Consider the following 18,455-nt stretch of genomic DNA (forward strand, 5'->3'; position numbering starts at 1 on the left):
AAGTGCGACCGCATGTATACCGATGCTGGCTGCATGCTCGCGGCCTTGCAGACTCTGCTTCTTTTTGTGGGTGCCGGAGAGAGGCGAAGAAAGCTTCCCCAATGGCGCTGTATCTCGCGCTAATACAATATGTGCACGTATATCCGAATGGGCCCCGAGGGAGCGATCGCCAAGACGAAGTAGGCCCGGGGGGAGACAGGTATACAAGCTTTTCCACTTGCTTGGCGTACACACTGTATTGACCACAGAGCTGCAGCATACGCGGATCAAGGCTGCATATTGCTGAAACTCATATAACAGTGCCAGCCACATATAAGTTTGCTTTTCGTTTATATTCGATACTTCCAGAATTCTTTCAGCATCTTGGTTCTATTTCAAGAAAGTGACAAAGAATACAGTAACTTTTCATCTCCTTCCTTACAGGCGTTTTACTGTGCGTTTTTAACTCAACCAATAATCTTGAAATTTATTTACGCGATTCTCTGCTTTTAGTACGCGACGGAAGTTTTGAGTTCCGGAAGTTTAAAACGACGTACACAGAATGAAATGATAGGCTAAAAATATATTCTTTGACGAAACGGGAAAACCGGTACTCTTGTAATATATATATTGCACACGGCTATACAGAGGAAACGCGATAGACGGGTCTCTCAAGATACATTTCAACCCAAATATTTTGGGAGATTCACAGTTCTCGCAAAGTGCGCTTTGAGTAGACACTAGTCGGCCTACGACAGAAGAAAAGTTCTTGGAAGCCTGGCCTCACAGATCACCAGCCCAATAAGTCGTATACGAGCCCTCCTGCAATATACTTGATGACGACAGACTAATATGCCTGACTGCAGCAACGCTGAGCCATACTTGTGAATCAGCTAGGCTCATGTATTATCTCTCTATCATTCCATCACTTCTCTTCCCGCTTGTAGACTTGCAGACTGACAAAAGTCTATATACTTAACCTCCCTGCCTTTTTAGGCGAAAGTATTAAATGCCTCATGAAACGCGAAGAGGTGACCGTGGGCGCCAACACGAGTGATGCAAAAAAGCATCATAATGAGATGACGTCGCAGGTCGCCAAAATTTGTGACGTCACCATGACACCACTATGACGTCACACCACTATGACACCGCCGCTTGATCGAAGGTGGGCCAATGCCGGAAGTATTGCAAAGCCACGTTGGATGGAGAAAGCTTTCGGGGAACAGGGGCGGGGTGGGGGTCTTTCGCCTTCGAATCGTCTAAGGCCAATCCATAAGGGCCGTGCGACTTTTTTCGTCACCTTTTTACCTGTTCCACAAATTTAGTATAGGGTTGTAAACAAGGTTCTTTCATGAATAACATATCTCTCTCTCTCTCTTTCTCTCGCTCTCGCACAAACGTACAGACTAACACAGAAGTCGGTACAGATGTACGGCAGCATTCTGCGGTTTCTTATATGTGAGACGGCTGATTTGCGGCGAATCGGCGCATGCAGCATGCAGTCGTCTCATTCCCAGCCTCATCAAGGGTTGCCAGGCTACCACTCGGGCAAAGCCAGATGCCTTCTGCAGAAGCGAGTGCGATGCCCACCCCATGGTTCCCTTTATGCCACCGGCGCACCGGTCTAGCCATCCAGCCGGAGAAACAGCGACGCACAGCACCCAAAGCCGCATCAGAGGGAAGCGCCATCGAACCGCGACACAGCGCGGGTACAATTGGATTTGCGTGCTGCTGCGTGCAGTAAACAGATCGAAACTTCCGGGCGGCCACGAGCAAGAAGGGAACGGGGAGAAAGAGAGCGCGCGAACATCCAGGTCGCTTCGTCATGCGCGTTATGTTCGAAAGACGAGCTACATGCTAAGTGGCGGGAACCGCACTCGACAACAGGACAATGAATGACGCTCAGGGCGTGTGGTACGAATCACGTGACTGTATACCATTCCTCTGGATCAGAGTCCATTCTATAGACTCTTCGCAGTAGCGTGCGTCATCTGTGCTTAAATAAAGCCGCGCACTACTAATAAATATGCCAGATTGTGCGCTAGGACTTTCGTTGGAACTGCTATAGCTGCAGTACATTTCTTTTCTTTCTTTTCTTTCCTCATCATCCTCCTCTAGATTTTACCACGTACATCGCAGTACAGCATTTCGTCTACCTCTGCTTTATATATTCCTTCTCTTCATTAGAACATCTACACCAGTATATCTACACTGTAATACTGCAACCCTACTTATGCATGTATACATATTGACCCTGCAGGCTTCATCTCTTTACTGCATTTTTTCACCCCACCAATCCTCCAAACTTCTCTCGCTTATAAAGACCGCTAAACGCTGATTAGCCTTGGACCACAGAGTCACTGGAAGGTGGTCGTTCCCTGTACGGTCCTGGCTGGACGAATACGTTGGCATTCAATTGGGATGTGCCGTGTTGTCAGCCTGCAGACTCCTTCACACCGGATACCGGATGCTGCAGCGCCGCCAGAAGGCTTTGCTGTAGTTCTTTTCTATATAGCTATAGTACTACGTTCATTCATCAGGTATTAATGCGAAAGTCTCACATGCCTCATCAAACGCGAAAAGCGACTGTCGTCGAGTGATGCAAGAAATCATCATCACGTGATGACGTCACTGTATGACGCAGAGGTCACAGGTCGCAAAAGTTGTGTCGTCCCCATGGCGTCGTCGCTTGGTCAAAGGTGCCGATCCCGGAGGCATTGCAACATCAAGTTGGGCGCAGAAAGCTCTCGGAGCGGGGAGGGATCACCACAATCGAGTGAGATGAAAAGGAAGGCTTTCCCCTTCGAGTATATAGTCTGAGGCAAGTGCATAAGCGACCGCGGTGACGTTTGATGGTGCTGTTCCATTCCAATCAATCAATCAATCAATCAATCAATCAATCAATCAATCAATCAATCAATCAATCAATCAATCAATCAATCAATCAATCAATCAATCGTATTCCCAACAACACCTACTGCAGCCAAGTGCTGCGCGCATGTCCCTCCGTCCGTCTGTCTCTCCCCGTCTCGTCGCTCGTCCTCGCTTTCAATGCTCCCGGCTTCGCTTCCTGCTCGACAGACTTTGAAACCCTAATGGAACGGAGACAGGTACGGGCAGTTCCGCCTTCACCATTACTTACAAGGTTATTCTTTCCTTGTCGCGCTGCCCTTCGGCGCTTCAGATGCGCCGTGATTCAATTAGCGCTGTCTCCCATCTTCCGCAACTCGCTCCGTCGAAAAGTAACAAAGAAGCAAGCAAGGGGCGCTCGTATCTGAGGTGCTCCATGTCAGTGTCTGTACACGACGCGTAGCATCCTCGCTCTTCTTGAAATGTTTGATGTGCCTCCTCCTTCCCACAGATCACGTACGGCATGCACTCTCACACGGGCATGGTTAGAGTTGACTTAAGCTCGAATCTTTGCGTCAGTATTTGATCGGGGCATCAGGCGTAAGGTTGTCGGCCGGTAAAATGTCGTCGGCTCCGCTGTGCATGTGTGAAGATAAGATGTAACTTCATTGCTCTTTTTCGCCGATACTTCGAAGTTTACGATGAGAACCTATGGATTGGTCGACCGCGTTTTCATGTCGTATACGGAACTGTGTCGACATTGATGGTTAAGATTTTACAAAAATTATGACTGATGTTGAGGACTATAGGAGTTATAGGTGCATGCCGCTTTCTTCTTCTGGATGTAATCGGCTAATTCCATCCTCTGCAAACTGTCACTCGAAGTCAGTTCAGTAGTGACCGTTACAATATGTCTGCAAGTAAAGCATAGAATCGAGATGAATAATAAGGAAAAAAAAAGGACGTTCATGTCAATTTTTGCTACCAGTTAACTGTAACTTTATGCAGTCGACAACTACAAAAAGCCAGAAACACAAAGAGGAAGAACAAAAGAGCAAAAGGGCGCCAAAGGATTAGTAAAGTTTCGATGGTCCTTCGTCGTCGTCGATCACGGAGATCTTCGTTGATGATCGGCAGCGATGATGCATTCACACGTAGGCAGCAGTGGTGGTTAGATGAATTTAGTAGTTTATGTGAACGTAAAATAATGGATACAACTGAGCTAGAAATATACAAGAGACTAAACAGGAATAACACACAGTCTCACTCTTCTACTTATTGAAGAAGTTAGAGCCCAGACTGTCTTACGTTGGGCTCGCCGCTAGCCTCACTGATCTATCAACACATGATTTCAGCCCAGGCTAGCCTTACGTACATAGTACGGAGCCTCACCGATCTATCAGCAACGCTGATACAGCCCAGACTGTCCTGCCGTACTCGTGCAGCTCGATATCTCCTGCCAAGAACAAAGAAAATGGGCGGTGGCCGCTCTTTGTCCATCCCTTGACCACGGAGGCCAACCAGAGCGTAAGTATTTCTTGGCCCCCCGCCCACCGGGCAGGGCCTAAACGGAAAGCCCAGATATTCCGAGAAACACTGCTTCCTCCTTTCTCTTCCACGCGTGTTCATTCACGGTGTCAGGAGCCAACACCACGTGCGCAGAATTTATCGCTTACACATTCCACTCCTCGGCCAGCAAGCAGACCGTCGCCTGCGACTCGGCGCGAACATGACACCACAGGGGGTATTCTGCAGTGTGTCCCCGTGGCCGGCAGATGCCTTCAAACAGCGCGGCCAGCGCCTCGGACCCAGTCCGTGTTTTGACCGGAATTCCTGGAGCTCGAAAACCAGGCCGCCGCGGCTCTGGGCCAGATGTCACGTCCAAACGGGGGGCAGCACGCACTTGCCCGCATGGCGCCACCGCAGACGGCTCGTCCGTCCTGAACGCTCCCGAACACAGCGGGAGACGGCGCAGACCCCTCTCGGCCTTCCGCGAACTCGCGGTTCATTCCTTGGCGCGAAAACCGCAGCCACCATCGGCGTGCTAGCTAAAGGGCCTCTGCCCTCTCTCCTTAACGGCTCGCAGCCATAGAGCGGCCTTACACGCCCCTCCTAAAGAGTATACTGGGCTCTAAACGTGCTCAGCTATACTACAAATTAAACAAAGGCCGCGGAAGCATTACGTCCGGGCTCCATGAAAATTATTTACAGATCCATGAAAAGCAGCCCTTTCGTGCGGAATAACGCTGAGAATGATCCACTCAATAAAGCATACATGTAAAATGGGCTATACAGGCAAGGTAACACGACATATTTCATTTCACTATAAAGCACAACACTCGCAAAGAAACAAAAAAGAAATCTAGTATGCACGTGGCACAAGCGCTCTAGATACAGCTACATATATCTACAAAGAGTCCAATGCACCACGAAGAGTACCGTGCAGTTCTATAGTTCAGCACACACCACACTTGAGGTGAACGGGAACATTCACGCCCGTCCAAGCTAGCATGGCTCGTTATTGAGCTGGCTCCATGAGCCATTCTGAAGCCTTGACAGTGCATCCGCATTGGCATTATGCGCGCCTTTCCGATGGCGCACCGTGACATTGTATCGCTGCAATGAAAGTGCCCACCTAGCTAGCTTGCTCCCTGCGGAGTGCTGGTGGTCAGGTAGGACAGAGGGTTATGATCAGAGACCACATTCACCACTGCTCCAAAGAGCCAATAGTCAAATTCCTTGAGCGCCCATATTATCGCAAACGCCTCCCTTTCTATCGTTGACCAGCGCCCCTGTGTCGGGTTAAATCGATGGCTAGCGAACGCTATCGGCTTTTCTTTCCCGTCTGCCGACATTTGAGCCAAACAGGCTCCGGCTGCCGTGGCCGACGCATCCGTGAAGAGCCAATATGGCTGATGAGGGTCAGGAGTGTTCATGGCGACAGCCTGGCACAACGACGTCTTTAAGCTATCGAACGCCTCCTGGGCATCTTCTCCCCATGGGATTTCATTTGGCACCCCCCGCCTAGTTAACGCTGTGAGCGGGCCCGCGACGTCCGCGTAGTTCGACACATACTCGCGGTAATACCCACAAAGCCCCAAGAGGCTTCTCACTTCCTTCTTTGTGCGCGGCGGTACAAGGCCTTTGATAGCAGCTATCTTTTCTGGGTCTGGGCCGTGAGTTCCCGAGCCAACCACATGTCCTAGATAACGGATATGTGTCTGCGCTACCTGGCATTTTTCAGAGCTTGCCCTCAGACCGGCATCACCAAGAATCCTAAGCACGGTGTCCACGTGGCGAAGGTGTTCCTCCCATGTGTCTGAAAAAATTGCTATATCATCAAGGTACGCTGATGCATAAGCCTGGTGTGCTGACAGCAATGCATTAACCATCCGCTGAAAGGTAGCTGCTGAGTTCTTCAAACCGAAGGGCATTACCCTCCACGCGTACTGCCCATCGTGTGTCACGAACGCCGTGAGATATTCACTTTGGGGATCCATTGGCACCTGCCAGTACCCTCTCCTGAGGTCAACTACAGTTATGAATTTGCGCGCCCCACTCTGAAAATTAGCTCTCGCGGATTAGTCATTGGAAAGGCATCCACGCGCGTGACAGCATTCAACGTCCTATAATCAATGCACATGCGCATTGACCCGTCTTTCTTACCCACACACACAACCGGGTGTGCGAATTCACTTTCCACTGGGTATATAAGCCCCAGATCAAGAAGTTCTCCAACCTGCCGACTAACCTCTTTCTTTAACAGCTCTGGAACTCGGTAAGGGAATGTCCTTTTGGGCTTACAACTATCCTCCAACTCAATACGATGCCGACCTACCTGAGCCATCCCAGGCTTTCCATCAAAAACACAGCGATGTTTCTGAAATACCCTCTCAATCTCCTTCCGCGCGTCAGGACGCAAATGATCCAGCTTTTCGGGGGGTATCACACTATCTCCATCTGCAGTAGGCACCGCCTGTGGCGCGTACTCCACATCACCAAACTCTTCGTCCTCTTCGAAGACCACCCCAACGTGGCTTACTCTAGCATAGTAGGGCCTGAGCCGATTTGCATGCACCACCGAGGACTTTCCGTCATTCATTTGTAGGCGATAAGAGTGTTCCCGCTCTTTACCTGTTATCGTGAACGGCCCCAACCACCTGGCCGCCATCTTTGTTGCCCTAGCTGTATCAAACAGCAGCACTTGGTCTCCAACATTAAATTCTTTACTTCGCGCCCTCCTATTGTACACTTCAGCATATCTGCCCTGGTGTGCAGTGCTTGTCAACTCCGCTACGCTCGCGGCAAGATCTAGTTGCTCACGCAGTTGTTGCAAATACTTCGATGGTTTCTCTCTTAGAGTTGCCGGCACAATTACTTCACCCGTCCAGGTCTGTTGCAAAATTGATAGAGGCCCGGTCGGGTTTCTGCCATACAACAGCCTGAATGGCGACACCCCTGTGGTGTCATGTGGCACTTCGCGGTACGCCCACAGCACAAATGGGACAAGCTTGTCCCAATTCTTTTGGTCACGTTCTATTACATGATACAGCATATTTTTGAGAACCCTGTTCCATCTTTCCACCACGCCATTGCTCTCGGGGTGTTCAGGGGTGGAAAACCTTGGTGAACAGCCCAATTTTTCCAACATCAGCTGTGTCATTTGTGACTTAAAGTTTGTGCCCTGATCAGAACAGACCATTTCCGGAACACCGGTGCGACTAAAAATTTCCAGTAATGCCTCGCATGCGGCCTTTGCAGTCAACGATCGGAGTGGCACCACCTCAGGCCATCTAGTGCAAAGATCAACGAGGCACAGGGCATATCTGTGGCCTCTCGCCGACGGCACATCGATAGGGCCGATGACATCTACATTAACCACCTGGAATGGGTGTTCCGGCCGCGTGAGTGGCGTAATGGGTATCTTGTCACTTTGCCTTCTATCAGACCGCGTCTGGCACTGATGGCATGTCTTACAATGCTCAACAATATCCCTTTCCATTCCTGGCCAAAAGAAACTATACTTTATGCGTTGTCTGGTCTTTTTCGACCCCAAGTGTCCACCCCATAAGGACTCATGCGCCAGCTCCAACACCTCGCTGCGCCTTTCAACCGGCAGGACTAACTGTCTGACCTTGACTCCCGCTAAAGCGTCCTGATGGTATAAGAGCCCGTCTGCCACAAACATGCCAGCTTTCTTTTTTCTTGCATCCTCCCATGACCTTCGAAGACTATCATCTGAAAGCTGCTCAGCTCTAAATTGCTCTCGCTGATTAGTGACCTGATCGGCAAAAGCGGGACCACTTTCTCCCGATTCTTGAACCTCATCAACCGTTTCACCGCGGCCACAGTTTAAAACTGCTGTATCGCTGTCTTTCATTTCACTTGATCGAAGTCCCACTGCACTGACGACATGCGTAACACTTTCCCGTTCACTCCCATTGTCTTCCTGTGCATGCAGTAACTCCCAATCCTCTTTTGACAGCAGACAGTTAACTCCATCCGCGAGCTGGTCAGTAATAGCACACACCAGATCAACCTTCTGTGGTTGTCCCACCCCTCCCGGGTAGTTTAAAGCTATTGGCAATGTAGCCAAAGTTGCTTGGATGGTTTTTCCAAACGCCGACTGGAGCCTTACTGCGCCCGATGAATCCTTTACCCTTTGCGGAAGTATCCCTTCACGTATCACCGTTATTTCACTGCCTGTGTCCAGCACAGCTTCAGTAGTTATGCCACCGCACGTGATCGGGATAAGTTCCAGTTTCGACCGGCCCGAGCCAGCACTTCGCTCGAATACTTCCACCCTCGCACTCAGCACCCTTTCCTGCTCGGGTGGCGGTAACTTACCAACAATGGCGACATTGTGGACTCTCTGTTTAGGCACAGTGGTCAACTTCGCCTGCTGCTCCTTACTTGAGGCCTGAGGACAATCCCTAGCCACGTGACCCTGACCGCGACAAATGTAGCACCTTACATTGGCCTTTTCTATGCCGGTCTGCCTGGCTAACGGCGGAGCAGTTGGCACTCCAACCGTCTTAGTTGCTCGACCCTTTCCTTTCGCCTGTTCAAAAGTCTCGAGAACTTTAGCAACCTCTACAGGTTTGAACCACTTTTCGCCCTCCCGCAAAAGAACATACTCTAGACCTTCCGGGCCCAAACTCGCCTTCATTCGGTCAGCGACCATTAGCTCAGCAACCGCTTCCTTAGTATCCGCATTACGAGATTGCAGGTAATACGCGAAGTACGTTCTGGCCCGAGAAGCGAACTGAGCCCATGTTTCCTCTCTTTTCTTCGTCACCTTTTGAAACCTGTCTAAGTACTCAGCTGGGGTGAGCTTAAGTTCATTTAGTACCGCACGTTTTCACGATCTCATAATCCACACACTCCTCTTCACTCAAGCTACACAGCATATAGCGGACTCGCTCAGACAGCGCAGGCATTATCAAGTGTACTCGGTTCTCTTCCGGTACCTGGAAGGATGAAAACAGTTTTTCCACCTCATCGAACCACATCGGGACATCCGCGTCGCACGGCAACCTGTATGCCTTCAGCATCTTAGCGCATTGTGCTACTCCGTCAATGCCGGTATGGCGGCGGTCGTTCGTTCCCGACATCGAAGGCGACCTACTCGATTGCTCAATCTCTGCTCTGCGTAGGGCTACGCGTTCACATTCAAGCTGTAGGCGTACTTTTTCGAGCTCGAGCTGCAGGCATCGTACTGCCATTCCCTCTGGATCTGACCTATCCGGATCTTGTAGAGCGCCTAGCGCCCCACTACCACCTCCGGTGACCGACTGCTCAGACTCAGTCTCTCTGAAGCTCGGTAGCTCCTGCTGTCTCTGATCTTCTCTCTGCTCAGATGCACCATCCTCGCCCACACTAGACCCCACAGCACTTGCCATTCTGCGCGTGATCATCTCTAGCCTCACAGAGCAACAGCCATGCCAACTTAGACAAAGCGTAAGGAATCCCGCTCACCCGTTTCTGCTGGGGGCCTCCGCTGTGGTTCGGCTCCCGACGACTTTCGATGGCGATGGGACTCGCTGGCACCTCCTTGCAGTCGGCGTCTCTGGCTCGATGGACACCTTGCAGTTGCTCTTCGTGTGGCTTGCCGATCCTGTCGGGCTGCGCCAGTAAAGTTTCGATGGTCCTTCGTCGTCGTCGATCACGGAGATCTTCGTTGATGATCGGCAGCGATGATGCATTCACACGTAGGCAGCAGTGGTGGTTAGATGAATTTAGTAGTTTATGTGAACGTAAAATAATGGATACAACTGAGCTAGAAATATACAAGAGACTAAACAGGAATAACACACAGTCTCACTCTTCTACTTATTGAAGAAGTTAGAGCCCAGACTGTCTTACGTTGGGCTCGCCGCTAGCCTCACTGATCTATCAACACATGATTTCAGCCCAGGCTAGCCTTACGTACATAGTACGGAGCCTCACCGATCTATCAGCAACGCTGATTACAGCCCAGACTGTCCTGCCGTACTCGTGCAGCTCGATATCTCCTGCCAAGAACAAAGAAAATGGGCGGTGGCCGCTCTTTGTCCATCCCTTGACCACGGAGGCCAACCAGAGCGTAAGTATTTCTTGGCCCCCCGCCCACCGGGCAGGGCCTAAACGGAAAGCCCAGATATTCCGAGAAACACTGCTTTCCTCCTTTCTCTTCCACGCGTGTTCATTCACGGTGTCAGGAGCCAACACCACGTGCGCAGAATTTATCGCTTACACATTCCACTCCTCGGCCAGCAAGCAGACCGTCGCCTGCGACTCGGCGCGAACATGACACCACAGGGGGTATTCTGCAGTGTGTCCCCGTGGCCGGCAGATGCCTTCAAACAGCGCGGCCAGCGCCTCGGACCCAGTCCGTGTTTTGACCGGAATTCCTGGAGCTCGAAAACCAGGCCGCCGCGGCTCTGGGCCAGATGTCACGTCCAAACGGGGGGCAGCACGCACTTGCCCGCATGGCGCCACCGCAGACGGCTCGTCCGTCCTGAACGCTCCCGAACACAGCGGGAGACGGCGCAGACCCCTCTCGGCCTTCCGCGAACTCGCGGTTCATTCCTTGGCGCGAAAACCGCAGCCACCATCGGCGTGCTAGCTAAAGGGCCTCTGCCCTCTCTCCTTAACGGCTCGCAGCCATAGAGCGGCCTTACAGGATTGATGCATCCCACCGCAGAACAACATCGGGGATATTCGCTCGCAGCAGCCTGTCACATCTTATATACATGTGAAATCTATCTATCTATCTATCTATCTATCTATCTATCTATCTATCTATCTATCTATCTATCTATCTATCTATCTATCTATCTATCTATCTATCTATCTATCTATCTATCTATCTATCTATCTATCTATCTATCTATCTATCTATCTATCTATCTATCTATCTATCTATCTATCTATCATGGAGAAAGCGAACTGGTTCTTGCGTTTATGGTTCTACATTTACTACAGTATATGTAGCCGAAAATGCGGACTTCCGCGATAATTATTTCGTCAATGCGACGCTCATGTCGATTTTCTCGCCACGGGAGAATCATTGACCGCGTTTAAATAATCCCGCACGGCTGTTTCGCGTATACGCCGAGCTACACAACGGACCCGCCGACCGGCCAAGTTAAACCGTATATAGTAACTCGCCCCAGATATGTCTGCCAAGTTTCGACGTATTACTGTGGGCGCGCGTGTGCACCTTTCCCCGTGACATGGACGCGGACGAGACGCGTTCTCATGCGCAGCTCTCAAGGCCTACTGTGTCACGACCGGGCAGCGCCCCGGGCCGGCCTGCCCCGTCTATTATAGAGACATGTGCTCTGTTCAACCTCGCTTCCGAATAATCGGTCTCATATGTATGCTCCTAACCTTCCATCCCCCACGCCCCGTCGCCTTGAGAGCGCATATGCCCCAGTGAGGAATTACCAGACGGTCAGCGCCGATTTCAAAAGGAAATGCGGAAGTGATCGCCGGATCAACTGTCATGGAAAGCGGGCACAACTTACACAGTTCGCACTGAGAGGCCCTCAATCAACGTGCTTCGGGCGACTCGACTCCGTATCACCGCCTGAGAAAATAACGAATTCTGCGAATAAAACTAGGCCGGCATAAAACATCGCCCACCTCCTGCGCACGAAGATATAAACCTGCGCCCACAACATGGTTGTTGGTGCTCATCTTTTACGCCCGGACTGCTCCTGAATTTCAAATTCAAGGGCAGCCTCTGCGGCGCTTCTTCTTGGAGATAGTACGATGCCTCAGAAAAATTGCAGGTGACAGATTTTCTGTCACCCTCCCCCCCCCCCCCGCCATTTCACAGTACGTAACTCTACGCTTTATTTATTTATTTATTTATTTATTTATTTATTTATTTATTTATTTATTTATTTATTTATTTATTTATTTATTAAGCCATACCGTATTTGACATATTTTAGTACAGTGAGCCTATATACTTACCCAGTTTTGACGTTACAAGTTGAGAAAGTTACCCGCGAGAAACCCGCTAAAGTATAACACGATTAATCCGGGGCCGCCAGCGGCGTATCTGGCAGGCTTCGCTAAACAGATTATATGTCGAGCCGGGCTGCACCGTCGGAGCTTGTTCTTCAGTTTTCTCCTAACCTGAATCTGTGAAAGAAATAGGCCTTCGTTATGAGGGAGCTTTAGCATATCATTATACATATCGTCAATCTCTCGCATGACGCGTACGCGCGCCGTTAACTGTATACGTGGCAGTGCTGCCTGGCAGGCAGGCAGGTATATACGCAATAATCAGACAGCAGTGTTTTCCTTGGTTTCTCTAGTTACTTGCAAGCGAACCTCGCTTTCTTTTTTTTTTCCCTATATACTCTTATAGAATGACAGAAAAGTGAGCTAATTCGTATACAGGAATCAGCATGAATGAGAGTTAGGCATGCAGACCCGTGCACGACGGAAGCAAACCATGCGTTGTCTATTGTATCTTTCTTCCAAATAATAATAATAATAATAATAATAATAATAATAATAATAATAATAATAATAATAATAATAATAATAATAATAATAATAATAATAATAATAATAATAACCTCCCGCATTCCTATAGCTGTATCTCTGAGTTGCAAGTATAAATGCACCATTACTGCACTCCTGATAATAACACTTCATTTAATTTATCGCGGAAAATACCGCATTGGTTTCATTGCAATGAAAGCTTATGTCCATGAGTTCCACAGCGTAGGGCTCTGCCAGTATCTAAAATATACTAACAAACACAAATGACGCCAGCGACCTAGAGCATTTCTTTAGCCTTTGCCATTATATGCTTCCAGAACATTAGTTGCCCCGCCACGGTGGTCTAGTGGTTATGGCGCTCAACTGCTGACCCGAAGGTCGCGGGATCGAATCCCGGCTGCGGCGGCTGCATTTTCAATGAAGGCGAAAATGTCTGAGGCCCGTGTACCTAGATTTAGCTGCACGTTAAAGAACCCCAGGTGGTCGAAATTTCATGAGCCCTTCACTACGGCGTCTCTCATAATCATATCTTCACTTTGGGACGTTAAACCCCAAATATTATTATTAGAACATTAGTTACTTTTTACTTTACATTAGCGATATATATTCTCTTCGAACTGGCGGACGATTGCTTCGTCATTCTAAGCTGCTGAAAAGAAGGGAGCAGGTATAGGTATACAGATTTCTTTTCTTTTGTCTACACGCTCCACCGAGGTTGCGTCTCGAGCTGAAATTTATTAATGCCGAAGGACAAACGCGCCTGGCGATAAAAATAAAAAGCAAAAATAAAAGGAGGACACTATATCCTGCAGCAGCCTCAGTGTTTGCGCGGACCGGCTCTATGTAGCGCGAGACAATCGAGGCGAAATCCGTCTAAGGAAGTTCGCGGGCTGTTTGTCCTGGAGGGCCCTTCTTCGGAAAGAGTAAACAGGGCACTTAACACCGCGAGCCATTTGGGCCAAGTAAACACTGCATGCACGTATAAGACGCGGTCCGTTAAGTCAGCCGCCCCGGCCCTGCCGTTCTTCGTGCGGCGCTTTCAGTTCGTCTATTAGTACTCCTTTTTCTTCTGTTGTTTTGTTTTTTGCCCTCGGTACTCCGACAACGACTCTCTGACACAAACAATTATCGGCTGTCGCGAAGGGGCGTCACGGCGCTCCTCCCGAATGGGACCTGCATTCCCGGTGGGCGCTGTTTATATACGGCAATCACTCGATGGAATATATAGCCTGCGAATGACGACGCGGGCGGCGGGCGCAGCTTCTTCCCGTACGCTGGTACAACAAATACGACGATATCGACGTGTTGCACTGATAACGTTCACGTGACGTCGCGAGTCAAGCGTGTTAGTAAAATAGCATGGCTGCTCGCCAACGCAGCATATTCACTGCACGGTTTAACTGCTTCGATGATGGTCCCCCGACAAAGACGTGGTCCACCGCGGTGTGTAGTGGTTACGGTTCTCGACTGCTGGCCCGAACGTCGCTGGTTCGATCCCGGCCACATTTCGATGGAGCCAAAATGCCCCGTGTATGCAATATCAGTACACGAACACCATGACGGTCAAAATTTCTGGAGCCCTCCACTGCACCGTGCCATATAATCATAAACAGTCTTGGCACACAAAAACCCAGATATTATTATAAAGGCATGACCGTAAGGCTATCTGCCTCGGAATAATGATATAACCCGCGTGACGTGGCAAAATAAAAGTAAAGAGACGTGGCAAAACTTCATTGCAGCGCGCTGGTACAACAACACGGCTGCTCTCAATGTCGTCGGTAGAAACCATCCGTATACGATAGCCGCGATCCAGTCACTATAATACTCGGCTATCGCAGTTGCACAATAGCCACCATGTGCAGTTCAAGTGAATTTCATCGTAATTGGACATTTAAGGGCTGCGTCCAGTGAAATATATCCGACGACCGCTATACATGCAATTCCACGTACCACGAGGAAAAACCGATGACTCCACTATAGCGTCTGCAGAGCCGCGAGATTCTCGGTACACTATCCCCTTTTAATTTATCTATTGTTATTTCCCTAACGGTACTCAGCGGGTTTTCCCGAAGTTGGACGCGCGATCGCTTTTACTCCCTTCAACATATACCCCTACCCGCTCCTATCTTTGCTGCAGAGCCGCCAGGAACCGTGGGCAGCGAGCGCAAACGTGAGTGCCGCATCGATTGTGGTTTTTCCCGAGCTGCATGCAGTCGCCCATACACTAATTCCAGAAAAAGAAAGGAAGAAGGTCGCGCCGCAAAAGGAGCTCGCGATCGAACGGAACTATACGAGGGGACACGCCTACAGTCCATTAGGGAAAGGGCTCCGGGAAAATAAGGAAGAATGGGAGCACGTGGGAAATTGGGGCAAAACACCAGAGGACCACAACAAGTCTGCAGGGCCGGCCGCGCGTGCGGTTATATACGGGAGCGACGTTTTCGTTGAGGCTCGCGTTCGAGTCGACCTGTGGCTCTCTGTATACGTTGTGACGGGTTTCAAGCCGGTCTTGGCTGGTGGTTGACCCGAAGGCCGCGGGATCGAATCCCCGCCACGGCGGCCGCCTTTCGATGGAAGCCAGAATCTATCTATCTATCTATCTACAGAATTGAGTAGTTGCTTATTTTTTTTTCATTTTTTTTAACACGAAAGTATTTTATGCCGGGGCTCACCAAGACTTCAGTGACGTATTTCCGTCACGGAAATGACGTAGAAAAATCTACACGATGAGATGTCAAAGAAAGAAAAGTTCCGTCAACGGGCATCGAACCCACGACCGCTCGGTCCGCAACAGATGCCGGGCACGCTATCCACTGCTCCATGGCCACAGGCTCTAGAATCTTTACAAACGCGCCTTTTATATCTACCACTCTCCCGGTCGGCGGGGTGGTGTTGCTCTCTGGTAGCGGTAAAGTAAAGTAGTCATTACTGTGGCCTCCGCGAATAGCACCTGCAACGCGTCACGTCCGTCCCATTCGGCGCGTTTTCAATAGAAGTTCAATTTTGTGAATGCCTTAACACACCGCGAGGTGGCGATCTTAGACCAAGCGTCGCAAAAGTGTTGGCCTCGCTCATAGCATCACGCTAATTCAAACCAAAAATAGCTCTGCGACGCGCGCCTGCCTCACCTGGCTGTAACACCGCGTTCACCGCTAACGAGCTCGCCCCGAGAAAGATCGCGGCTGGGCTACCGGGGCGGCAGGACGCGCTTTGCGTTTCCCTCTAGAAGTAAATTTACAGCGCAAACGCAAAGACGCACCGCAAAGAAAGAAACGACACACACAAGCGCTCTACTCTAGTCCGGCCGTTGTGTTCAATCACATTTTAACATGTCGCGGAATGGCGACCAAGTTCTGCGTCCAATATGCGACGCTCTTCTGGCTATCACACCTCGTTCTCTGGTTACGCTTTCACCGTTAGCTACTACAGCTACCACAAGGGTTTGCTTAGTCATTTAACATGGACGTTAGTCGTCGGGATGGAGATGTACCACCAATCATCAAAGTGGGTGCATCCACGTTAAACGGTACTATATTAATAAAAATATCTGGGGTTTAAAGTCCTAAATCCACGATGTGATTATGAGGGACGCCGTAGTAGAGGGCTCCGGAAATTTCGACCGCCTGGAGTTCATTAACGTGCACCTAAAGCTAAGTACACGGTAAACGGTGCTATAGCTGCCAGACATCAATATACATTGTGCAAACTCTTTTATATCAATTCAGGTACTTCTGTAAACATTCATTTACTTCTGTAAGGGCACGCTTTACTTTCGTGTTATTCCGATTCCTAGGAAGGAGGGATCAACCATCTTTTTACTTGTCAACGACCACACGCGCATAGTTTATCGCTTTTCTCGGGACGCAGTTCGATAACTATCAACGAAGGAGACGTCACAGACAACAGGCGACGGCGGCGGCATGCAGTGCTGCGCATAAAATGTGTGTGCTCAGTCGAGCGGCGCACGGTCGCTGTTTGGCCATTCCCTCGCTCCGTGGTTTTGGCCAAGCGGGCGGGCAGCGAGCGTCGCCACTCGAAAACATGTTTACCACGCATACGACGGCGCGCCGCCGGCCACGCGAGCAACAGCCACTGTCCGTCTCTGTTTCGAGCGAGAGAGCGCGTTTTTTTTTTTCTTGCTTCTTTTTGCAAGTTTACCTTCGTCGATTGCATTTCTTTCTCTTTCTTTTTCGCAGTATTTGTAGTTGCCGAGCGCAAAAACGTTCTTTTCGACTGCAGAATAGATGACGCACGCTTTTTTTTTTTTTTTTGCAGATTTATCAATATTCGGGATAAAGTATATTCAGAATGAATTTTAAAAATTCGGCAAATCCCACGCCGTGTGGGAATCGGTTTCATGCGAAGCAGTCAGCGAGTAGTTGTCTATGCTGCATTCTTTTGGCTTTGAGCCAAGCGTTACGAGTTGGATCGACGTGTTTTTGTATGATTGTAGTAGCTGTATGCGTATCGAGGGCTTAACAGGAGCGTCGACTACACTGGCGTTTAAAGGGTAACTTTTATGGTTGACGTAACGTTAGAGCGCTGACGTCAGTGCTATCGAAACGAAGTTCACTTTACGGTACAATGATGTGAATTTCATACGTAACTTTCGTTAGCGTACTTCGCCGGGGTCGAGTGACGCATGAATATAGGTTATTGAATCACAGGAATACAAATGTAATCTTTATTAGACTGCTATAAAAGCGGAGCCAGTACTGCAGCCACACTTGACGTTAATCCGAGATGACACCTGTACCATAGAAGTACATATCCAACATTTATTGCTTTGTTATAAAATTAGCCAGCACTGCAACCACAATTCACGTAGCACCGACATTACGCCTGCATATATGGTCTTTTTCCAAAGCATGCAGTTTGAAGACCTGCAGGGCGTGGCTCTGTGGTAGAATACCTGACTGCCACGCAGATTGTTTGGGTTCAATTCCTGCTGGGATCCTGATTTTAAACGGGAAGCATTTCTTAGCGAACCTTTGGTACTTTGAGCGTTTCTGTCTACCCATCTATCTATACATCTAGCAGCCTACGTCTAGGTGCTCTCATGATCGCCTCCTTAACTTAGTGTAGTCCAAAATTGGCACGGGAGGGCAAGAGGATTCAACGAATATCACTGCCTGGTCATGACTTGAATGACGTGAAAATCCTGTCGAGTACGTTGTCAAACCCATTCCTCCAGATACGTGTGGTACATACCCGTTTACCACGGGCCGCTGAGTACGGGTATCTGCCACAGGTGATTGACAGTTTATATCTACCCAGGAACGGTGAGAACAGACATTGGTAATTAAATTCAAGAGCGTTAAGAAAAACCGACATCGGCAGTTGTACCGACGAAAGCAAAGATTACACACTACGATCCCAGCAGGAATCGAACCCAAGCATTCTGCGTGGCAGTCAACTATTCTTCCACAGAGCCACGCCAGGTCTAGAAAGTGCTTTGGAAAAACGCCCTGTGCAGGCGTGATGCCGGTGCGGTGCAACGTCAATTGTGGTTGTGGTGCTAGCTATCTAATTTTATAACAAAGGAATGAACGCTACATACGTACTCATATGATTCAGGTGTCATGTCAGGTTAGCGTCTGTCGTTCCAGTGTTGGCTCC

General features: G+C 49.5%; 2 protein-coding genes across 3 annotated transcripts in view; both read right to left on the reverse strand.

Moving 5' to 3' along the window:
* LOC125757868 (uncharacterized) overlaps nt 1-10,897 on the reverse strand; it is a 14,899-nt gene extending 4,002 nt beyond the window's left edge. Inside the window, 4 exon segments of the mRNA XM_049414113.1 lie at nt 7,964-9,190; nt 9,192-9,680; nt 9,808-9,954; nt 10,796-10,897. Of these exon segments, the coding sequence (XP_049270070.1) occupies nt 7,964-9,190; nt 9,192-9,680; nt 9,808-9,954; nt 10,796-10,897 (1,965 nt within the window).
* Nucleotides 1-18,455, reverse strand: part of LOC119387053 (carbonyl reductase [NADPH] 1) — a 606,874-nt gene that overhangs the window by 61,940 nt on the left and 526,479 nt on the right. The window lies entirely within an intron of this gene.

The sequence above is a fragment of the Rhipicephalus sanguineus genome, chromosome 3 (assembly GCF_013339695.2).
Source record: "Rhipicephalus sanguineus isolate Rsan-2018 chromosome 3, BIME_Rsan_1.4, whole genome shotgun sequence".
NCBI lineage: Eukaryota > Metazoa > Arthropoda > Arachnida > Ixodida > Ixodidae > Rhipicephalus > Rhipicephalus sanguineus.